This window comes from Pelophylax lessonae, assembly GCF_965119305.1.
Source record: "Pelophylax lessonae genome assembly, chromosome: 10".
Lineage (NCBI taxonomy): Eukaryota > Metazoa > Chordata > Amphibia > Anura > Ranidae > Pelophylax > Pelophylax lessonae.
Window position 1 is genome coordinate 123,888,325 of NC_138777.1, and position 25,411 is coordinate 123,913,735.

At 42.9% G+C, this 25,411-nt stretch overlaps 2 protein-coding genes across 2 annotated transcripts in view; one reads left to right on the top strand and one right to left on the bottom strand.

Moving 5' to 3' along the window:
* The window catches only part of SLC6A2 (solute carrier family 6 member 2), a 670,903-nt gene that overhangs the window by 166,319 nt on the left and 479,173 nt on the right, over positions 1 to 25,411 (bottom strand). The window lies entirely within an intron of this gene.
* LOC309565527 (uncharacterized protein) lies at positions 2,697 to 11,327 on the top strand (the record flags this gene model as incomplete). The annotated part of the gene is made up of 2 exons (XM_082270491.1): positions 2,697 to 2,803; positions 10,154 to 11,327. The coding sequence occupies 2 exons, from the start codon at positions 2,697 to 2,699 to the stop codon at positions 11,325 to 11,327; spliced, it is 1,281 nt and encodes a 426-aa protein (XP_082126617.1).

Sequence of the window (25,411 nt, forward strand, 5' to 3'; positions counted from 1 at the left end):
AATGGTAGATGCTTTTGATTAACACTCTGAGGCACTCCAACAGTTGCATGCTAACATCTCTGATTTTGAGGATAGGTCCCAGAGGAATAATATTAAGTTTAGGGGTATCCCAGAATCTATTAACGCCGGTGACCTCATCTCTTATCTCCAACCATTAATCCACCAACTCCTCCCAGACCTCCTGTAGACGTTATGAATACTATACACCACATAACACCGCGCCTTGGAAATTCTCTAACAATCAATTATCCATTATATAAGCGCATGTGTATATGGTTATAACAATCTAAACCAACAAAAAAGTATGGAAATAAAATAATTAAAAGGTTTAAACTGAAAATCCAGAAATATTTGCTGAAGTCTCAATAACACAAAAGTGTCAAACAGGAAATCAAAAAGTGTTCATAGATTTTAGGAGGCACTATAACATTAATAAATATCTGTATTACAGTCCCAAAAATGCTCTACCACTCCAACTGTGAGTCACACTCACCAGATACTTATGCATCACATATAAATGATTGTCAAAAATCAATTACACCACTTCCTCTAATGGTCCTTATTAAGCATTTGCATTCAGTGTCAAAGTAACTCAATAATAGCCCACTCTGATTGTACACTCCCTCCACCTCTAGTGTGCCTCTCACCCAACTCCTCAACATGTCTGAGCCGTGGTGTCACATTTTTGGGATGGCGTGTGATATCACTTTCAGTTGCCATGTGGCTGACTTCTTCAAAGTGCAAAGTCGCATGGCACAGCAACAGAACCTTATATAGACCTCCCCCTGAAAAAGATAACCCTGTACACCCCAGGAGCAACACTTTCCTTACATAAAGCCATACAGAAGAGGGAGAGACAACCACAAATTGTGCTTAAAATACAATTGGAGGCATTTAAAATAAAGTGCGGACTCCATAAGACCTTAAAGCTACATACCGTATAGCCCTGCATAATCTATAAAAAAAACTCCTCACTAAACAAAGCTAAAGAGTAATGCTGAAAAGTTAAAGTCAAATCAGTGTGTGTACACCTTACCACCCCCCCCCCCTGCTCTCCCTGAGCTTTCAACTGGGTGTCTGCATAAAGAAAGAAGTTGGACAGTGGGTGGTAATAAAAAAAGAAAAGTGGTATAATAAGGAGGTAGGTGTGATCCAGAGAGGTCATGCATGCCCTATTCTATAATCCAGTAAAGCATGGCATGATGGGAAATTAGGTTTTCTGGATGGCCCAGGAAGTCAGGGCTTACAAAGTATTTTCAAAAGGCATGAACAAACGTGTTCAGTTTCTAAGGTGTCATGGACGAGGTAATTGAGATAAAAGAACATTGGGATTGCTGGGGTAGAAATTATATTACAAAATTCTTCTATATTATGAACAGTGAAATTATTGATTAATGGGCATTTTTAAATGCTCTTATATTTTGTATTTTACATTTTGGGAGGAATCACTTCATTACTTCATTTGTATGTAGTGGTTGCCACCATCCCTACTACTAAACATTTAAGTAAAACAATTCTCAAATTGGACTTTGTCGGCAACCAAAAAAGTGTACAAAAAAAAAAAATCAAAAAGAAACTTCTTTTATACAAAAATACAAAAGTTACCATCTTCATTTATATATGATAACATTTCCACCATACATGTGTGACACGTTAAAATAAAGCCTTGTACTTGTATTGTATACAACACAAACATAAAATTTTGTTTGCACTTTTGTTGGTACGTCCAGTTGCAGTCTGCTGTAAAAGATGTCAATTCACAATTAATCTTTTGACTGGCAACACCAAACGCATTTCAGATCTTAACTATAATATATTTTTCATCAGGGAAGAGAATACCACACTAAAGAGAAACAATATCATGATGAGGTATATCATGGTATACATCTTATCCAATGAAATGATACAGCAAAATGCAAAAATACTAATTATTAATTTACACAAATAGCAAGCATGATATGCCCATCAAATCACCAAGATCTTCCAAAAGGTGGACCCACCAAGCAGGAGGGAGGCCTCACTGCACACAACAGAACCGCCAAGAGACCATATGACAGTCGCCAGTTCTGCATAAAAGAAAGAAAGGTATTATAGTGCCCCTCTTGGTTGGCCAAGGATAGTCATCTACACAGAACTTATACCAATTTTTAACATTGTCCTATTAGTGTTTATTAAAAAGACCAACACAATGTACAATAGGTATTTGTGATTAGGACTTTTGTTTTCCCTCTACTTCTGTCCTTCTGGCATCACTATTCCCCAAAGGTGCCATTGCTCCCCTCCTCCCATACAACTCCCTACAAACTACTTACGTTCTCCTAGTAACCTACACTTCCATACATCCATCCTTGCACCTCCTCACATGCAACAGCCATTTCAACCATCACCCACCCCCGCACATACAGTATATTCATACTTTAAGTCTGCAGCTAAGCACTGACCCCCCCCCCCCCAACCACAGTTGCTCCAGAATCACACCAATCCCTCACCACATGTACAGTAACCACTCACACTTTGAGAAATACATCAGGGAGGAGGTAAGGAGGTAGCAGTATCAGCTGCCTGTATGATTAGGAAGAGCAGCTGACACTGACGCAGATCTAGCAAAGTGCTTGTGAGCAGATACTGGGGAGGAGAGTGGGAGGAATCTCATGCTTCAGTGGGCGGCTTTTGCAGAGGTCATGTGGGTGTGTTCAATGACGCCAGAGCCTGCTGCACTTCCTTGCTCCACTAATGACTATGCCATCCTACAATTTGCTTGGGATGGATTACAGGAAGACATGAAGGGAATCTCCTGGCTGAGGTATGGCCTGTTTCTGAAGAGAGGGATAGAGTTATCTCTGCTCTAAAAAAGGTACATTACAGCTATACTGGCACACAGAGAAGCTGTAATTTAGGGGGGGGGGGGAGTGAACTTAGCCTTTAAGGTGTAGCTCAGACCTAACAATAAAAAGTTAATTAAGATCTTAAAGAGTATTTGACCTGCCCTAATATACCATCTAAAAATGTTCAAAAAGCACACCCTACACTAGAGCTCTTCTTCTCGTATCTTGTTAGCTTGGCAAATAAATCTAAACAACCCCAATGGCTTCAAAGCCCCTAATTTAAACCTATTCTTAATTTCCTGCTTCCCCCTCCCCCTTTTTAAAAAAAATCACTGTAATGGATCAACCAGCACCCCAACCGGGTACCTCTGTTGACGGATGCTCCTTGTGCTCCCCGAGGGCTGCAAGCACTCCACCCGACACTATATGCACCTCAGACCCCACAAACCGCCGCAGCTTGGATGGGGTCTCACCGTCTCTTACCCACCCTGGACCTATGACAAGGCTCCAGGTTTCCGTGGGTGACCCTCTCTTTCCCCAGAGAGTGAAGCAGGAACAAGAGCAAGCTCTTACACAAGCTCTTACAAGAGCTTAGTGATTATCCAAGGAAGTATGAAGGACATAGCAATCCCTTGTAGCATATTCCCCCAATGAGAGACAGGACTCTAGATTGAGGGTGAAGTATAACTCAAACTTCAATGAACAAGAAACAGACTTTTATACAGTTTTCCCCCACAAGGTTACCGCCCAGGTGGACCTTGTTGAAAACGGGCCCTGACATTCACAATCCAATGAAAACAGAGTTTTACACTCCCATACAGTGTACACAAAAGATATACACTGTGGGACAATCCCCCCTCCCCCTTATCAGCCAATCCACATACACATATACATCCCATAATAAGCTTATCTTAAGGCAGACAGAACAATGTGAGGTCATTAACATTTGAAAATGAGACAGGCCCTATCCACATTCCCTCCTAATACGCAAACAATAGGGAAGTCTGCCAATGACAGTCTGTGTGTCTCTCTCTCACAGACAAGCATATGGAATACACTGTGTAAGGTGGTATTAAATCTTCATATTTCTATATGAAGATATGGTTGACAAATATTACTGTCCCATATGAAGCATATCAAACCATTAAGTATCTGCTCCTCACCTCCAGTGACGGGTAATACCATCACAATCACTAATGAAACAGTTGAAATCCAGGCACACATTTTAATCCCACGGACTGAGAGATTTCCGCAAGGAGGGATATCCTCTGTCAATGCCCCAAAATGTAAGGCTTGATGGATCCTTATCATACATCTGCATAAAATGCAATGATACCCTATGTCACTATGTTGACGATGGCTCAATAAATATTCTGTATATGTTTGGAGATATATTTTTTAAAGGGCATTTAGTATGGCCCACATATATCAACCCTCAAGGGTATTGTAATGCATATACCACATTCATGGTATTGCATGCTATAAACTCACAGATCTCATATTGCTTATTATCAGTAGATGACCTAAAAGACTGGCTTTTAGCCATGTTATTCTGTGTTGTTCTGCAAGCCTTATATTTTCAGCCTGCAAAGAAACCTTTACTATCTTCAAAAAGGACCTGTTTGCTGGGGGGTCCAGGTATTTTTAACCACCACATCATCAACATTTGGCACCCTCCAATAAATAAAGGTGTCTTTGGTAACATTGGGCCTAGAACCCTATCCTTGCACAGTATATGCCAGTGTTTGTGGAACACCTTCAAGTTTCAACCTCTCTATACTGTGACTAGAAGTCTGAAATAAACCCCCATTGTTGGTTTGGGTATCAAACTAACTGCATCAGTAACCTCTTTTTATCAGGCTAATTTTGCCCCCTTTTTGAATAAGCTCCCTAAGGAATCAGAGCATTTTTTTAAGCTTGCTGTTTTTTGGTTTGGCTGACTGGCTGCATCTAAAATGCTCCAATAACCCCAGTTGTTCTATTAATTCAGGTAATTTCCCATTTCAGTTCCCTTATCCTTTTTCACATCCATACAAGCTCTCTTAGGAAAGTTTGTGTGGCAACGAAAAAAAGGTTAGATGTGCACAAGCAAACCTAATAAAACACAGGTCTGTGGGGGGTACTGGGTACATAAACATCAGGGACTATTACATTGCCTCTATACTAGTGAAACCCAAATCCTGTTTCACCCCTAACTCTGTTTATGGCACGACATTGAAGCTTTGCAGATTCCTGGTCACAATTTGAGTATTTGGCTACTTAGTGCACCCAGAGTGAAATCTCGAAACACAGTTCTTTCCCCCCACCATCATTGCTACATTTACAGCTTTTGCCTACTTCCACTCAAATGCCTCTAATGGTGATATTCCCTGCACAAAACCTTTGCGACTCACCGTAATTTTCTAATCATCCCCAACATTTCATTAAAATCTTGGCAGGATAAAGGCTTACTACAGGTTTCAGATCTTTAATAATATTCTTAAGCCATTCCCTTCCCTGCAAGAGTCATTTGCACTTTCTTCTGTAGACTGCTACAAATACATCCAAGCAACCCATTGCTTCTCCAAAACCCCCCACCTCCATGTCTCCCTGCATGCACAGGCGTGGAAATACCTATCATATAGTAACAACCATGCCAAAGGAATCTCCCTGTTCTACAATTAGTTGTAGGACAAGACCTTATTTAGTAAACTACCCCCTATTATTAAATGTGCAGGCGATGTGGGTCGATCCTTTAGTGATTTCCAATGGTTAGCAGCCCTTAAACATAGTTTCAGAGCAACCTGCTCCTCCAACTTATGGGAACTCATCCATAAATTTAACCTCAGATGGTATATTACCCCATACCAGATCCAAACCTTTGATCCAGCTACCCCGCCTTTCTGTTGGAGAAATTATGGGGGAATAGGGAGCTTATACCATATCCTGTGGGAATGCATTAAGGTATCAATCTTCTAGAGGGGTGTATTCCAACTCCTATGTGAAATCACTGGAGTTATTGTAGAGCCATCACCAGATCTGGCTTTGTTATGCATTGGCATTGAAAACATTCCTCCTCCTCTCCATTGTATTTGCACTCACATTCTTCAAGCAGCCAGCTTGGCGGTTGATCGCCATTGGATATCCCTGGACATTATATCCAGACACAATATGATTACCTTAGTGCACACCCCAGCTCCAATGAACTCATGTTTGCTGCAAGTGTAGGTCATTTATTATCTGTAAAGGAAAATTGGTCGTACTGGCTTGATTGATACCAGCAGATGTTCCATGATTAACCACTATAGATCTGTATTGCTATTTCTTGTAGATTTTGACACTTTTACCACTCTATGTACACAGCAGTAATGCTCCCTAAACTTGTTTTCTATTCTTACCCTTCTGTTGTTATCTACTCATGTCAACCAACTATTGGTACTTACTGTATCTATACTTCATTACGTTGTATTTGTTTAAAATTAAAAAAAATATTATTGAAAGAAAAAACATATCAGGAGACACTTAAGGAACCTAATATGTACAGACTTGGGGAAAAAGGGAAAGGGGAGGCATGACTGAAACCTTTAAATACATCAGGGGTGTGAATAAAGTTCAGGAGGGCAGTATTTTCAGTATGGAGTCAAGATCAAAAACACTCGAGCATGACTTTAAGCTAGCAGGAGGAAAGTTCAAGACTAATTTTAGAAAGTATTATTTTACTGAAAGAGTATTCGGTGCTTGGAATAGACCTTCAGCAAAGGTAGTGAGTTAGTCAACAGTAAGTGCTTTCAAACATGCTTGGAACAAACATCGATCTATACTCAAAAAACAAATAAATAAACAAAAAAAAGACAGACAGGGCAGAGCTGGTGGACCACTTGGTCTTTTTTTCTGCCATCACTCTTCTATATTTCTAGAACATAAATTATCAGCTTTTCTGTAAAGAGGGAGGGGGGAGGGATAACATTGAAAAAAAAGTTGTTAGAGTATGTTTAGTTCTGCTTTAACCATAATACCTCCCTTTCACAAGTACATAGACAAGCCTGGCAAAAGGTTAAAGGGCAATTTGACTTGTGGGCTGATAAATATAAGCAAACAAAGCCATCCTGCAGGGACCCTAAAAAACCACAAACATTGTAATAAGGCATATATGTTTTTGGATCGGTTAGTGCATACCCCTACTAACAGTTGTGCTCATAAGTTTACATACCCTGGCAGAATTTATTATTTTTTGGCCATTTTTCAGAGAATATGAATGATTACCCAAAAACTTTTCTTTCACTCATGGTTAGTGATTGGCTGAAGCAATTTATTATCAATCAACTGTGTTTACTCTTTTTAAATCATAATGACAATATAAACTACCCAAATGACCCTGATCAAAAGTTTACATACCCCAGTCCTTAATACTGTGTATTGCCCCCTTTAACATCAATGACAGCTTGAAGTCCTTTGTGGTATTTGTGGATGAGGCTCTTTATCTTATCAGATGGTAAAGTTGCCCATTCTTCCTGGCAAAAAGCCTCCAGTTCCTGTAAATTCTTGGGCTGTCTTGCATGAACTGCACGTTTAAGATCTCCACTGAGATGGCCACTCCAGAACCTTCACTTTATTCTGCTGTAGCCAATGACAGGTCGACTTGACCTTGTGTTTAGGATCATTGTCATGTTGGAATGTCCAAGTACGTTCCATGCGCAGCTTCCGGGCTGATAAATGAAAATTTTCCTCCAGTATTTTTTGATAACATACTGCATTAATCTTGCCATCAATTCTGACCAAATTTCCTGTGTCTTTGCAGCTCACTCATCAGCGATCCACCTCTGTGTTTCACAGTAGAAATGGTGTACCTTTCATCATAGGCCTTGTTGACTCCTCCCCAAATGTAGCATTTATGGTTGTGGCCAAAAAGTAGGGATGATCGAATTTTTGAAAATTTCGGTTCGACGAGAACACCCGAATTTCCCGAAAGTTCGGTTCGGATTCCAGAACCCCATTGAAATCAATGGGACCCGAACTTCTGGAATCAAAAAACACAATTTTGAAGCCCTAAAACCCTATACATGCCCCTAGAAAGTGCCTAGGGTTCTGGGTCATGCCCCAGGGACTATGAATCAGGCAAAAAAAAGTTCTTAAAAATTTTCGTTTTTGATAGAGAGCCAATTATTGAAAAAAATATTGGAAAAAAAGAGATTTATTTGGATTTGGTGTCTGGGGGGTCTAAAAAGTGTACCTGTGAAGTTTCAGCTCTGTAGCATGTCCAGAACCAGAAAAAAAACAGATTATTTTTCTTAGAATTTCAGTAGTGCAGGGATGGTGTTACCCTCCTTTCACACCTAGGCATTTTTGTTTCAGGCATTTTTCAGGCGTTTTTTGGGCTTTTTTTTAACTTCTGTATAGGGGTATATGGGAAGGCGGAGCCTGGAGTTGTGGGAGGGGAGGGGCCGCCTATTTAACGGCAGGCCCCCGCCTCTTCTGGGCTTCCTCTGGGATCGTTATCTGGTTTGTGCCACGCCCACCTTTTAATTTGCAGAGCTCCACGAGGACGCTTCTGGGTCAGCCATCAGGCACCCGGCTCACTGTGAGTACTGGGGAGGGGGAGCTGGGGCCCGGTCTCCCCACCCACCCCCCTCTTTCCATCACCAGCCGCACAACCTCCCTGCTCCTTCCTCTACTCACACAGGGTGAAAAGCAGCTTGTCTCCCCAGCCTGGACCTAACCTTCTCAGGCTGCTGCATGGGGGGGGGGGTCTCATCCTGGCCGCTCCTGATCATGTCCGCACTCCCTGGGGCAGTCCACGGCCTCCCTGGGGGGGGGTCTGACTTTATCCCCCGGCCCCCTGCCAGCCCTTGCATCTTTCACTGCCCGGCCATCTGTCCTCCCGATTGTAAGTTCATTGGGGCGCTCCCACCTTTCCGGGCACCTTCAAATTCATCCCCCCCCCCCCGGGTCACCCACCATCAGCCTGCTGGCATCATTCTGTTGAAGTATCTCCTTCGGGACAGTTCACTTCATCTCACAGGTTCGTCTCTCAGTATCAGCACAGGCTACATTTCTGGCTCACTGGTGACACCTAGTGGACTAGAGGGAAATTACATTTTTTTTGTTCACTGTCATATTCAAAACCTGTTCTCATTATTGTCATACTGCAAACCTGGTTAGGAACCCTGCAATTGTTTGTTTCTCATTCATGTTTTCCGATTATTTTATTTCCATGCATCAGGTCACATACACCCAGATAGTTGGTTGCGGCTTCAAAAAAAAAAAAAGGAATCCCGTGAAGCAGCTTTCTTTGCCTTTTAATTGCACCTTTTGGTTTGCACCTGCTCTCATCTCGCACAGGCAACCCCCTGGCTGGGCCTCCCTCCCACTGGCCAGCCTCACTCTTGCATCCTCTGGGGGGTTTTACCAAACACAGACTTAATGCCAAAATGCTTTGTCGTTTTCTTTGCCATCACATTGAATCACGTTGAGTCACTCAATCTTTGTTTTGTTACATATGTTTTTTTTTTTCTTTCGATGTTCGTTTGACGTTTATTTCAGGTACCACATACTGTTTCTTTTTCTTCTCTTTAGTCACCACTCTCAGGGGCAACTCGGCCACAGAGGTCTTTGTACTTACCGGATGCGGGGGGCCACGCTCCCGCCCCCCTCACCTGGCTTCCCGGCCATCACCCACAGCCTTGACACACTAGGACACGCTCCAACACACATTCCTGGTTCACTTCCGGTGAAACATTAATTCGGGGGGGGGCGGACCACATCTCTCCTTCCCTCAGTCGCAGGTTCTGGTGGGCACTTCGTACAGCCCCTCTCGATACACCTAGGGTTGGCGTCCGCAGGGCATGTCAGTTGTTTGAGTCAGGTGCTTATGTCATCTCACTTCAGGCACCAACAGTTTTTTTTACCCATACAGGCAGCACGCACGAACTTCATCGGACGTTCAATCAAGCCTTCAGACCCCTCACAGGTTATCGAAGGTATGCCGTCTCACTTGGTCTATACTCTTCCTTTGTATCGGACGGGGGGCGGGTAGTTAGGTAGGTGACTTGGAAGTTAGCCTGAGACCAACACCCATCCTCACGCGGAGGTATTCGCCCATCAGCCCAAATCATAGCTAGCGTCTCGGTCACCCCGCTCCCCGCTAGCGTAGAGAGGGCGTCACCTTCCAGAGGCCTACACCCCGCCATTTCATTACTTGGCACAGCACAGGGCCAACTCATAGACAGCGCCTCTATCCACCGCTGGGTTAGCGCTGGTCTCCTCTCGGGAAACCTTGTGGGGGGGGGCACGCCCACCCGTCAAATGTTTTTACGCTCATGTTTCATGACCTTTTCCTTCATGTTTTCCAGGATGTCTCACGCGTCAGACATAGGAGATAGCTTCTCCCTTCCTAGCACGCCAGTCAGGCCTCCTACTCCAGTGTCAGTCCCTATCGCAGGACGAAGCCAAGTCTCGACGAGCCCTGGCCCGTTGAGCGCATGGACCATCCCAAAGATCGTCGCTGAATTAAGACGGAGAAGAATTCCGTTCCCGGCCACTGCCAGGAAAACTGAACTTTTCAGGATCCTAACGACCAACACAATTCCGCAGTCGGGGCTTGGATCACAGGACAATGTGCACGAGACTTTAGCTGGGATTCAGGCCATGATTGCGTCCATCTTGTTCTCCATCAACAGCCTAAATCAGAGGATGGAGAAATTAGAAACCCCGGCTCCTGTCCCCTCGGTATCCCCGGGTTTCCCACCCTCCCAGGTTGCCGCCCTAGCGGTCTCACAGAGTGTCATCGCAGGTACTCTTACCTCCCTGGCCTCTATCTCACACATCATCACGCCAGCTCACTTGGTCCCTCCTAGTGTCAAGAAAGATATCCTGGAGGGCAAGGATGTCAACCTCATGACCCTGCTGTTAGCTTCCCAGGACGTCATTTCTGTGGTGCTTAAGGCCAAAGACCCCAGGTTGAGCAAGAAATTGACCATCCCTGAGTTCGTGTTGGCTTTCGGTCTGTTTAGTGATGTGATGTGCTTCAATTTCCCGAACCGAAGGGAGGAACTGGATTTGTATATGCACAAGGTGGTCGAGTTGGGGTACAAGTATGGCGGCTCAGCATTCTATGATTACCACCGTTCTTTTTCCGCCAAAGCGGCTGCCACCTTCGCCCAATTCAATGTCCGGGCAGACTGGGGCCAATTGGACATGGAGCTATTCTGCCGCCACTTTGCTGGGCTCGCTCCACCGGCCTGCGCCATCTGTGCTGCTTTTTCCCATCCCACCAACTTGTGTACCTTTGAATCCAGTTCCACCGTCACCAGCGACGTCACCCCGGGTACCAGCAGAGTCGACCAGAAAGCTTCCAAAGACAGGCTAGGCAGGCCCATCGTGTTCCTAGGTAAGAAACAGGTCTGTAACAACTTTAATGCAGGTGGTTGCAGTTTCAGCGCTTGCAGGTTGTTACATATCTGCTCTACCTGCTTCCGGGCACACACCAAGACCATGTGCCCTAACCGACTCTTCCCAAAGAAATGACTGACCGAATTACAAGTGGACACCCTGGCTTCCCTCCTGGAGTCCCACCCTGCTCAGGATTTGGTTCATTTTCTAATCCAGGGTTTCACAGAAGGGTTTCAGACAGGGTTAGTCGCTCTACCAGCAACCACGGTGGAGTGCAACAATTTGCAGTCTGCCCTGTCCGACCCCTCCACAGTCAACACCTTATTACAGGCTGAGGTGGCCAAGGGTTTCATGATTGGGCCTTTTGACACACCGCCTTTTTCTTGTTGGCGTACCAACCCGTTGGGCATCGCCACCGGGAAATACAACAATAAAAAGCGTTTAATTATTGACCTTTCGGCTCCTCATTCTGTTGTCACGCCTAGCCTCAATTCTCTCATCCCCTCTGAGGAATTTTCTCTACAATACGCCTCCGTAGACAATGCCATCCAGGCGATCTTGCAGGCCGGCGTGGCTGCCTGGCTCGGCAAGACTGACATATCCGATGCCTTTAAACTACTGCCCATTCATCAGTCACTATGGCACCTGCACAGTGTCAAGTGGGGGGGGGGGGCCTCACTTTCGGGGCCAAAAGTAGCACAAACATTTTTGACACATTTGCGGAAACCCTGTGCTGGCTCCTTCTAAACATCAGCCGCTGTCCAGTGGTAATTCATTATCTGGATGATTTCTTGACCGTAGAAAGTCACACCGCTACACCACTCAGTTTAACCAAGACTGTGAGGGTTTTTTCCACCTTGGGGGTTCCATTGGCTCCAGCCAAGACCATAGGCCCCACCATCAAGCTGACCTTTTTAGGCATTTGCATTTTAGGCCAGCCTTCCTGCAGACAAAGTTCAGAGAATCAGGGCTGAGGTTGAGTCTTTCCTCCACAGAGGTTCCACGATGCAGAGGGATCTGCAGTCCCTCCTGGGTTCTCTGAACTTCGCCATGAGGGTCATCCCCCAAGGCCGTGCTTTTGTGTCCCGACTTCTCAGCCTGCTCCCAGGTCTTCAACACAAGGACAGCTTCATCATACTGGACAGTCAGGCCAGGGCGGACTTGTCCATGTGGGGCGAGTTCCTGGCCCATTGGAATGGCATGAACATGTTCATCCAGTCTGTCACAGACTGCTTTCTGGTTTTATGGACTAACGCGGTTGGCCATACCGGGTTCGCGGCCATTTGGGGCAACAGGTGGTTCAGGGATAGTTGGCCTCCTGAAACCTTAATCCTGCCATCCTTCAACTCCACCTCGGCCCTTTTTGAAATTTACCCCATAGTGGCAGCTGCCAGGGTTTGGGGGGCACCTTTGGGCGGGCCAAACTGTAAAGTGCTTAACCGACAACATGGCAGCGGGCGAGATCATCAACAAGGGGCGGTCTTCCTCCCTTACCATCATGATTTTAGTCAGAAGGCTCACTTGGCTGGCCGCCACTTTGCAATTCCACTTGGTTTGCGAGCATGTGCCAGGCGTTCTTAACACAGCAGCTGATGCCCTGTCTCGTTCCAATTTGCAGGGCTTCTTCCAGGCACATCCCACGGCAGAGGAAATCCCGGACGAACCACCACCATTCCGGGAACTCATCCTGGATTAGCTGTTCTCATGGCCCACGGAAACATGCTAGCCCAGTCAGCAATGTCGCAGAACACCAGACGCTCTTACGCGCGGGCTCTGACCATCTTCTTGAGGTTCATCACAGAGTTCAATATTTTGGACCCGTTGTCTTTGCACACCATCCAGGCTTTTTCTTCCTTTTGCCATTTGAACTTGAAACTGGCGCACAGCACAATCAAACTCTACCTCTCTGGAGTTCAGTTTCACATTGTCAACATGTACCCCAGTCACGGTACCTTCATGACGTCAAGTTCCGTCAAGAACATTCTAAAAGGCATCCTTCGGTTGGAAGGCCACAAGCCCACGGGTCGTCAACCAATCGATGGCAGCAGGTTCCGGGCTTTGTCCGACCTGTCGGATACTAGGCCATTTGAGGCAGGGACCAATGATGCCATTAAGACAGCAGTATACCTGCGGCCTAACGAGTTCACCGTAGGGAACATGCTCAGCACCGCCAACATGTTAAGGAGGGTAGACCTGGTTAAGGTGGACGACCATTTTGTCCTGTCACTCCGCCAGTCCAAGACCAATCAATTATGGCCACCAGTCGAGATACCACTGTATCCTTCTTACAATAGATGGTGCCCAGTCCAGTTGCTGGACCGCCTTTATTCAGGCTTGGCGGGTCAGGCCAGCAATGCTCCCCTTCTGAGCCTCCATGGCAGGCCTCTCACCACACCCAGGTTTGTCAAGTACCTGAGAACACTGCTGAGTAAGTTAGGGTGCAATCCCGCTGCTTTCTCCGGTCATTCATTTCGCATAGGGGCAGCCATGGCGGCCTCCAGCCATGGCATTCCCGTGCATATACTCAAGAGACTAGGGTGGTGGAAATCCTCCGCTTACTGCAGATATATACCCCAACCCGAAGGCGAGCTCAGACAGGCGTTCCGAGTCTTAACCGAATGACTCACGATTTTTTTTTTTTCCTTGTATAAACTTTGCACTTGCATTAAAGATTACTTGAACGCTTTCCTTTTGCCCTCTTTATTTCACAGGCCTGCCCGAACGACAGTTTTGGCATGCTACTACCGTAGTTTTAATTATGCTATATTATCCATCTGGGCTCTATTCCCTGACCACAAATGGGAATACGGGGCCTGGAGTTGTGGGAGGGGAGGAGCCGCCTCTTCTGGGCTGCCTCTGGGATCATTATCCCTCCCGCCACTGCCCCTTTTCTACAACATTCCCTTCTTCTTCCTTTCTTCTTGGTGGGCCCTCTTTATTTCACAGGCCTGCCCGAACTACGGTTTTGGCATGCTACTACCGTAGCGTTAATTATGCTATATTATCCATCTGGGCTCTACTCCCTGACCACAAATATATATATATATATATATATATATATATATATATATATATATATATATATATATATATGTGTGTGTGTGTGTATATATATATATATATAAATATATATATATATATATATATAAATATATGTGTGTGTATATATATATATATATATATATATATATATATACAGTGCATTGCAAAAGTATTCGGCCCCCTTGAACTTTTCGACCTTCTGACACATTTCAGGCTTCAAACATAAAGATATAAAACTGTATTTTTTTGTGAAAAATCAACAACAAGTGGGACACAATCATGAAGTGGAACGAAATTTATTGGATATTTCAAACTTTTTTAACAAATAAAAAACTGAAAAATTGGGCGTGCAAAATTATTCAGCCCCCTTAAGTTAATACTTTGTAGCGCCACCTTTTGCTGCAATTACAGCTGTAAGTCACTTGGGGTATGTCTCTATCAGTTTTTCACATCGAGAGACTGAAATTTTTGCCCATTCTTCCTTGCAAAACAGCTTGAGCTCAGTGAGGTTGGATGGAGAGCGTTTGTGAACAGCAGTTTTCAGTTCTTTCCACAGATTCTCGATTCGATTCAGGTCTGGACTTTGACTTGGCCATTCTAACACCTGGATATGTTTATTTGTGAACCATTCCATTGTGGATTTTGCTTTATGTTTTGGATCATTGTCTTGTTGGAAGACAAATCTCCGTCCCAGTCTGAGATCTTTTGCAGACTCCATCAGGTTTTCTTCCAGAATGGTCCTGTATTTGGCTCCATCCATCTTCCATCAATTTTAACCATCTTCCCTGTCCCTGCTGAAGAAAAGCAGGCCCAAACCATGATGCTGCCACCACCATGTTTGACAGTGGGGATGGTGTGTTCAGGGTGATGAGCTGTGTTGCTTTTTACGCCAAACATAACGTTTTGCATTGTTGCCAAAAAGTTTGATTTTGGTTTCATCTGACCAGAGCACCTTCTTCCACATGTGTGGTGTGTCTCCCAGGTGGCTTGTGGCAAACTTTAAATGAGACTTTTTATGGATATCTTTAAGAAATGGCTTTCTTCTTGCCACTCTTCCATAAAGGCCAGATTTGTGCAGTATACGACTGATTGTTGTCCTGTGGACAGAGTCTCCCACCTCAGCTGTAGATCTCTGCAGTTCATCCAGAGTTATCATGGGCCTCTTGGCTGCATCTCTGATCAGTCTTCTCCTTGTATGAGCTGAAAGTTTAGAGGGACGGCCAGGTCTTCGTAGATTTGCAGTGGTCTGATACTCCTTCCATTTCAATATTATCGCTTGCACAGTGCTCCTTGGGATGTTTAAAGCTTGGGAAATCTTTTTGTATCCAAATCCGGCTTTAAACTTCTCCACAACAGTATCTCGGACCTGCCTGGTGTGTTCCTTGTTTTTCATGATGCTCTCTGCACTTTAAATGGACCTCTGAGACTATCACAGTGCAGGTGCATTTATACGGAGACTTGATTACACACAGGTGGATTCTGTTTATCATCATTAGTCATTTAGGTCAACATTGGATCATTCAGAGATCCTCACTGAACTTCTGGAGAGAGTTTGCTGCACTGAAAGTAAAGGGGCTGAATAATTTTGCACGCCCAATTTTTCAGTTTTTTAATTGTTAAAAAAGTTTGAAATATCCAATAAATTTCGTTCCACTTCATGATTGTGTCCCACTTGTTGTTGATTCTTCAAAAAAAATTACATATATATATATATATATATATATATATATATGTGTGTGTGTGTGTGTGTGTGTGTGTGTGTGTGTATATATACATATATATATATATATATATATATATATATATATATATATATATATATATATATATATATATATATATATATATATATATATATATATATATATATATGTATACCCCTAACCCAGAATCTGCATAGTGGGGTCACCCTGACATGGCAGAGTTCGGTCACCCTGACATGGCAGAGTCAGTTCAGCCTAAACTACACTATGGTCACCCTGACATGGCAGAGTTCGGTCACCCTGACATGGCAGAGTCAGTTTAGCCTAAACTACACTATGGTCACCCTGACATGGCAGAGTTCGGTCCCCTTGACATGGCAGAGTCAGTTCAGCCTAAACTACACTACGGTCACCCTGACATGGCAGAGTTCGGTCACCCTGACATGGCAGAGTCAGTTCAGCCTAAACTACACTACGGTCACCCTGACATGGCAGTCAGTTCACCCTAAACTACACTACCGTCACCCTGACATGGCAGAGTCAGGTCACCTAAACTACACTACGGTCACCCTGACACTTAAAGCTATCCCTACAAAAACTAGATTTTTGAATCTAACTATAGTGGTATATAGTACCCTAACTATACTGCATATCCCGTTCCTCACACTAAAAGAACAACTCCATAAAGCAGAGAAACACAAATGCTTCCAGTCTCTTGCACAGCCCCTGTATTACAGTGCTAGAGGTTTGGCGGGGCTATGTTATATACTGGGGAGTGTATGGGGGCGTATTTACTCCTGATTGGCCTCTGGACCCCGTAGTCACTCCAATCACATTCCTAGCAGACTCCTGCCCCCTCAATTGGCTTTTACTGATGTTTCTGGGCCAATCACGTGCTTTTAAAGCCCAGTTCCTGTCCCATTGCATTTTGGGCGGTTCTGGTGGCCGAATTCCGAACTTTTCCTGCAAAAAGTTCGGAATTCGGCCAAATTTCGAACACCCAAATTTCGAACACCGTTCGATCATCCCTACCAAAAAGTTAAATTTTGGTCTCATCACTCTAAATGACTTTGTGACAGAATGTTTTAGGCTTGTCTCTGTGCTGTTTGGCGTATTTTAAGGGGATACTTTGTGGCATTTGCGAAGTGATGGTTTTCTTCTGGCGACTTAACCTCAGCCCATCTTTCTTCAAGTGCTTCCTTATTGTGCATGTTGAAACAGCCACATCACATGTTTTCAGAGAGTCCTGTATTTCACATAAAGTTGTTTGTTGGTTTTTCTTTGCATCCTGAACAATTTTCCTGGCAGTTGTGGCTGAAATTTTAGTAAATCTACCTGACTGTGGTTTAGTTTCAACAGAACCCCTCCTTTTCCACTTCTTGGTTAGAGTTTGAACACTGCTGATTGGCATTCTCAATTCCTTGGATATCTTTTTATATCCCTTTCCTGTCCTTGTGCTTTCCCCAAGATTTAGAATCCAGAAACGTTAGTTCAGCACTGGATAAAAGATGCAAGGGTCTGTCAGAAGTCCAGAAACTCATGGACCTTTTAGACACACGCACTAATTACAAGCAAACAGATCACAGGTGAGAATGGTTACCATTCAAACCCCTTTGTGTCAACTTGTGTGCACGTTATCAGGCCAAAATCACCTGGGTATGTAAACATTTGATTAGGGTCATTTGGGTAGTTTCTGTTTTCATTATGATTTAAAAAGAGTAAACACAGTTTATTGATAATCAATGGCTTCAGCCAAATACTAACCATGAGTGAAAGAAAATTTTTTATGTTATCATTCATATTTTTGGAAAAATGGCCAAGAAATCATAAATTCTCCCAGGGTATGTAAACTTATGGGCACAACTGTCTATTTTCTCCCTGGTAGATCATGCTGACAATCTAGTTTATGAACCTGCGCAAATTACCCAGATCTTCCTCCATTTCTTTAGCAGGTTGTACAAAGCAGAAGCCAGGGACACGCATGTAGCTTTGAATTTTTTACAACAGATTCCTCTCTTCCTATTATTACCCAGCTGTGATTGCAATTCTTAAATGCTGATATTACGTCAGAAGAAATCTCTGATATTATCTCAAACTGAGCTGAGTCCAATGCCATGGAATCTAATGGCTGTACCTCAGAGTTTCTTAAGATCCTCATGAAACACGCTATATACCACACTAGAGGATGAAGCAACCTACCTAGAACATATTAAGGTGTTGACAAAACAGGAAAGCCTATTTCACTCATAAATGTTAAAGCAAAAATCTTATCTAAAATTATTGCAAACAGATTAGCAAATATCATGGCAGGTCTTATTTATCTCTCCCAGGCAGGCTTTACTAAGAGGCACTTGACTCCAATATCCGTAAGGTCCTTACAGTTCTAGAAAAATACAAAGTGGATTGGTGGGTGATTAGGGGCACCACCTCCTTTATGATACCAAAGACACGCAATATTTCCAACATTTCAATTTTTTTTGTGCCAGACATTAATAAAACACATTTTCATATAAGTGTTAGGCCGCAGGCCTGTATTTGTGGGAGGAGCTAGCGTGCATTTATGGCGCTGCTCCTCCCCTCCACAGGCCTGCCGCATCCGCTCAGACTCGTTCGGTCCCTCGCTGCTGTGACGCTCGCTGTCTGCTACCGCCCCTTCGCACTCCAGCCGAACTCCCGGTCCCGTGTGCGAGACGCCGCCGCCGCCGCGTCCCTCCAGTCGGCTCTGTCCTCCTCTTCTACCGCTCGAGCGGCCGTGCATGCTTCACTCATCGGGGTCAGGTACCATCGGCAGGGCGAGGGGGGGGGGGGGGGCTTGTTTCTGCCTTGCCTCTACAGGCCACAGCTCTGTGTGTTTTTTGGAAAAACAAAATTCGGTGTAACCGAAAAAAGGAACTGCGCAAATGGAGTGATATTTAACAATGAATATATAAATGTGAAAAATTAGGGAATTTTCTTCCTCTAGCGAGCAGCAATAAAAACATGAAAACGCAATATGTGATAGTGAATATGGGTTATTGCGCTCAGCAGTATACTCACAATAAAGTGCTAGTGCATAAATAACATAAACATATGAACCAATTATTGAACCAATTATTTAAAGGTGAATATTCCAATGAATATAGCAATAATAAATAATAAACATAGTCCTTAAAAAGTGCTCGGTGCAAACTTTAAGTTCCAGCAGCAAATACAATTGGACTTGATGTGAAATGCCTTCACCAATCACCATACACCCAGTGCTCGGATAAAATACTTCTTACCAAAAGAAGTTGACCCCTTAGTTATAGGGGGTCATGATCGCAATGTATTTCCACAAGAGCTCCAAATTCTCCTATTACAGTCTTCACATCCAGTGTGTGACAAGCCAGAAGTAAACAGATAACTCCGAGACTCCGGACAACATGTCATAAGAAATAAGGAAACTCCAATAGAGTAATATTGCCATATAAAGAGATTTAATAAAAAGTAATGCACTTACTCCATAGTGGTAAGTAAAACGCCACAGTAATACAAATCGTTCAGCTTCTCCTGGTGGATGGGACGCCGCTTCCGCGTCTGCGTTCCACCTCACCGGAACTCTACGGTCTCACGTTCCCGACGCACGTTTCGTTAGGCGTGCTAACGTCATCAGGGGATCATGTGACCGTACATTTCCTCACATCTTATATAGAGGTTCACACAGCTCTCAACAGCCAATCACCGGTCGCCGGAGTAAGAACCGCCCATTCTTTAGTAGATTGTTAGGTTCTTCCCTTCAATAAGGGTGCCTCACGGGGACATATAGAAATGGAAATATAGGAACGACTTTTGACTATGTTTGCCGTTGAATTTAACCCTTGATTTGCTAAAACATTCAATGCCATACTAGTCGTTATTCCCTATACTCTCAATATCAGTTCCAATTCGTAAATAATGTATTATGGGATGGGTTGCTGTGTGCTGAGATATTTGACCAATAAGCTAATCGATTTAAATAACAATATACCTAAAATTACTCAATTAAATAAATAAATACATTTTAATGATTTATTCCAACATCCTAAAATTAGCCTAAAATTGAAATTACATAAAAATCACATAAATTTATCTAAAATATTTTAAAAGAAGCATAAATACAGGTTGAAAATGATGGAAAATTGATGTTGTGTATTAAACTTAAAATTTAAAAATTAAAAATTAAAAATTAGAGATAAAGCAATTCAAATCAATATCAATATTCATTCCCAATGGTTCCAAAGTCTTCATTCTATATATCCATTGGGTCTCATTCATGGAGACTTTTTTAGTCATATTTCCTCCTCTCCAATGGTTATCCACTCTGTCTATGCCACAAAAAGACATAAGCGAGGGATCCTTGTTATGATACAGGCGGAAATGGTTGGAGAGGCTATGTTTGGGAAAGCCTCTCCTCACATTACCCACATGCTCATTAATCCTCACAGACAATTGGCGGGTAGTCCTGCCAATATACTGTAGCCCACAAGGGCAGCTGATTAGGTAGGTCACGTGGGTAGATCTACATGATATTAATTTGTTGATTTGGAATCTTTGGCCTGTAGCTCTGGAATGGAAGGTGGTGATCTTTCTGGGGTTTTTCTTTGACATCTGGCAAGCGTTGCATTTGCCACAGGGAAAGAAGCCTTTTACATCCAGAAAGGTCGATTTTCTTTTAGGAGGGTCTGGTATGTTTGGGGCCAACATATGCCTAAGGTTTGGCGCTTTCCTGTAAATAAATTGTGGTTTAGCCGGTAGTATTTGGTTCAAAGTTCGGTCCTTCATTAAGATGGGCCAATACTTCCGGACAATTGCTTCAATTTCTTTGTAATTCCTATTGAAGTCAGTCAGAAAGGCCAGTTCACCCTTATTCTCTAGGGCCCTATCCTTAGTTCTTAGTAATTCATTCCTAGGTATTTGGCGCACTAGATCTCTTGTTTTTTGCACTTCTTCCATTCTATAACCTTTTTCCACAAACCTGGCTGTTAAAAGGTCAGACTGGATGAGGTAATCCTCCTCATTTTTACAATTGCGTTTAATACGCATATATTGGCCTTTTGGTATCCTACCTAGCCATTTGGGATGGTGACAGCTTTTTGTGGGAATATAGCTGTTTCTGTCAGTTTCTTTAAAGTAACTTTTAGTGGAGACAGACCCACCTTGTTTCACGAGGGTCAGATCCAAAAAGTTCACTGACACTTTGTCCCATGTGGCTGTGAATACTAGGCCATATTTGTTTCTATTGATACGTTCAAGGAATGTTTTGAGTGACTCCTCTGATCCACTCCATATGAGGAGTAGATCATCAATAAATCTCTTGTAAAGTACTAGAGAAGGATTTGGGTTTGCGAAAATTTCGCTTTCTTCCCATTGGCCTAACAGAATATTGGCCATGCTTGGGGCATATTTGGCGCCCATAGCAACGCCTTTAATTTGATTGTAGTAGCTTCCCTCGTGCCAAAAATAATTATTTCCCATGGCTAAACTCAGGGCATCACAAATAAACTTTTTTTGGCGTGGCTTTATATTCGTTTTTGAATTAAGGGCAGCAATAGTGGTGTTCAATACATCATCTTGTTTCAGACTAGTGTACAAAGACTCAATGTCGATTGTCACTAGGAATGTATTAGATTGTACTTCCACTTGTTCTAACAAATTAATCAGATGCTTGCTGTCCTTAAGATGAGATGGATACAGAGGCACTATCGGCTGCAAGAAATGATCCACATATTCTCCTATACGGGAGAATATGGAATCTATTTCACTAATTATAGGCCTTCCAGGAGGCTTGGTCTTATTTTTGTGGACTTTTGGCAGCTGGTAGATAGTCGGAAGCCGTGGTGCTTTAGGTACTAAATATTGTGCTTCCTTTTTTGTTAAGATCCTCTTCTCTTTGGCCTTTTTTACTAGTTTGCCCAATTTCAGTTTTAAGTCTCTCGTGGGGTTGGTCCTTAATTTTCTGTAAGTGTCCTGGTCACCAACCAATCTGTCAAGCTCTTGCTTGTAGTCACTTTTGTTAAGGACCACTATTCCCCCTCCTTTATCAGCCCCTCGTATCACAATATCTTTGCGATTTTCTAATTCCATAAGGCCCTTTTCCAACTCTTTCCTTGTATATTGTTTCTTACATTTCATTTTTCGTACATCATCTTCAACCATATTTTTAAAAACTTCCAGGCAATGGTTGGAAGCCTTCGGAGGATTAAAAACAGACTTGTTTCTTAATCCGCTGTCCTCATATTCTGTAGTATTTGAGGTTTGGTTGGAAGGTTTTTCCATAAAGTGCTTCTTCATTTTTAATTTCCTGATATATTTCTCTATGGTTTTGGGAGCCTCTTCCTCTCCCCAGGCCCGAGAGGGAGAGGAAGAGGCTCCAAAAACCACCCAAATGGAAGGGGACGAGGCCACAGAGGGGGGGGAGAGGCAGACCCTGGCAACGAGGACATGGACCCCAGAACTGGAGACCTCAACAGCAATGGTACCAGGAGAACCAATGGCAGAGAGGGAACCAATGGCAACAATGGGGAGGGGATATTTATCCCCAGTATCCACAAGAAATGACACCCCAACGAAATGGCCCACTAGGAGGAAGGGTAGAAAACAGAGGAGAGGATGTAGAGGTGGACGAAAGAGGCAAAAGGATAAGAGAGTCCTAGGAGCTGGGATATTCAACCTCAGCAACGTCCAGTTCACTCCTGATGAATTGAAAATATTGGAGTTAGGATTAAAATTTGCTGCTGACAGAGGTGTAGACAAATTTAACACTTTCATTGACATAGAGAAATATATCAGGAAATTAAAAATTAAGAAGCACTTTATGGAAAAACCTTCCAACCAAACCTCAAATACTACAGAATATGAGGACAGCGGATTAAGAAACAAGTCTGTTTTTAATCCTCCCAAGGCTTCCAACCATTGCCTGGAAGTTTTTAAAAATATGGTTGAAGATGATGTACGAAAAATGAAATGTAAGAAACAATATACAAGGAAAGAGTTGGAAAAGGGCCTTATGGAATTAGAAAATCGCAAAGATATTGTGATACGAGGGGCTGATAAAGGAGGGGGAATAGTGGTCCTTAACAAAAGTGACTACAAGCAAGAGCTTGACAGATTGGTTGGTGACCAGGACACTTACAGAAAATTAAGGACCAACCCCACGAGAGACTTAAAACTGAAATTGGGCAAACTAGTAAAAAAGGCCAAAGAGAAGAGGATCTTAACAAAAAAGGAAGCACAATATTTAGTACCTAAAGCACCACGGCTTCCGACTATCTACCAGCTGCCAAAAGTCCACAAAAATAAGACCAAGCCTCCTGGAAGGCCTATAATTAGTGGAATAGATTCCATATTCTCCCGTATAGGAGAATATGTGGATCATTTCTTGCAGCCGATAGTGCCTCTGTATCCATCTCATCTTAAGGACAGCAAGCATCTGATTAATTTGTTAGAACAAGTGGAAGTACAATCTAATACATTCCTAGTGACAATCGACATTGAGTCTTTGTACACTAGTCTGAAACAAGATGATGTATTGAACACCACTATTGCTGCCCTTAATTCAAAAACGAATATAAAGCCACGCCAAAAAAAGTTTATTTGTGATGCCCTGAGTTTAGCCATGGGAAATAATTATTTTTGGCACGAGGGAAGCTACTACAATCAAATTAAAGGCGTTGCTATGGGCGCCAAATATGCCCCAAGCGTGGCCAATATTCTGTTAGGCCAATGGGAAGAAAGCGAAATTTTCGCAAACCCAAATCCTTCTCTAGTACTTTACAAGAGATTTATTGATGATCTACTCCTCATATGGAGTGGATCAGAGGAGTCACTCAAAACATTCCTTGAACGTATCAATAGAAACAAATATGGCCTAGTATTCACAGCCACATGGGACAAAGTGTCAGTGAACTTTTTGGATCTGACCCTCGTGAAACAAGGTGGGTCTGTCTCCACTAAAAGTTACTTTAAAGAAACTGACAGAAACAGCTATATTCCCACAAAAAGCTGTCACCATCCCAAATGGCTAGGTGGGATACCAAAAGGCCAATATATGCGTATTAAACGCAATTGTAAAAATGAGGAGGATTACCTCATCCAGTCTGACCTTTTAACAGCCAGGTTTGTGGAAAAAGGTTATAGAATGGAAGAAGTGCAAAAAACAAGAGATCTAGTGCGCCAAATACCTAGGAATGAATTACTAAGAACTAAGGATAGGGCCCTAGAGAATAAGGGTGAACTGGCCTTTCTGACTGACTTCAATAGGAATTACAAAGAAATTGAAGCAATTGTCCGGAAGTATTGGCCCATCTTAATGAAGGACCGAACTTTGAACCAAATACTACCGGCTAAACCACAATTTATTTACAGGAAAGCGCCAAACCTTAGGCATATGTTGGCCCCAAACATACCAGACCCTCCTAAAAGAAAATCGACCTTTCTGGATGTAAAAGGCTTCTTTCCCTGTGGCAAATGCAACGCTTGCCAGATGTCAAAGAAAAACCCCAGAAAGATCACCACCTTCCATTCCAGAGCTACAGGCCAAAGATTCCAAATCAACAAATTAATATCATGTAGATCTACCCACGTGACCTACCTAATCAGCTGCCCTTGTGGGCTACAGTATATTGGCAGGACTACCCGCCAATTGTCTGTGAGGATTAATGAGCATGTGGGTAATGTGAGGAGAGGCTTTCCCAAACATAGCCTCTCCAACCATTTCCGCCTGTATCATAACAAGGATCCCTCGCTTATGTCTTTTTGTGGCATAGACAGAGTGGATAACCATTGGAGAGGAGGAAATATGACTAAAAAAGTCTCCATGAATGAGACCCAATGGATATATAGAATGAAGACTTTGGAACCATTGGGAATGAATATTGATATTGATTTGAATTGCTTTATCTCTAATTTTTAATTTTTAATTTTTAAATTTTAAGTTTAATACACAACATCAATTTTCCATCATTTTCAACCTGTATTTATGCTTCTTTTAAAATATTTTAGATAAATTTATGTGATTTTTATGTAATTTCAATTTTAGGCTAATTTTAGGATGTTGGAATAAATCATTAAAATGTATTTATTTATTTAATTGAGTAATTTTAGGTATATTGTTATTTAAATCGATTAGCTTATTGGTCAAATATCTCAGCACACAGCAACCCATCCCATAATACATTATTTACGAATTGGAACTGATATTGAGAGTATAGGGAATAACGACTAGTATGGCATTGAATGTTTTAGCAAATCAAGGGTTAAATTCAACGGCAAACATAGTCAAAAGTCGTTCCTATATTTCCATTTCTATATGTCCCCGTGAGGCACCCTTATTGAAGGGAAGAACCTAACAATCTACTAAAGAATGGGCGGTTCTTACTCCGGCGACCGGTGATTGGCTGTTGAGAGCTGTGTGAACCTCTATATAAGATGTGAGGAAATGTACGGTCACATGATCCCCTGATGACGTTAGCACGCCTA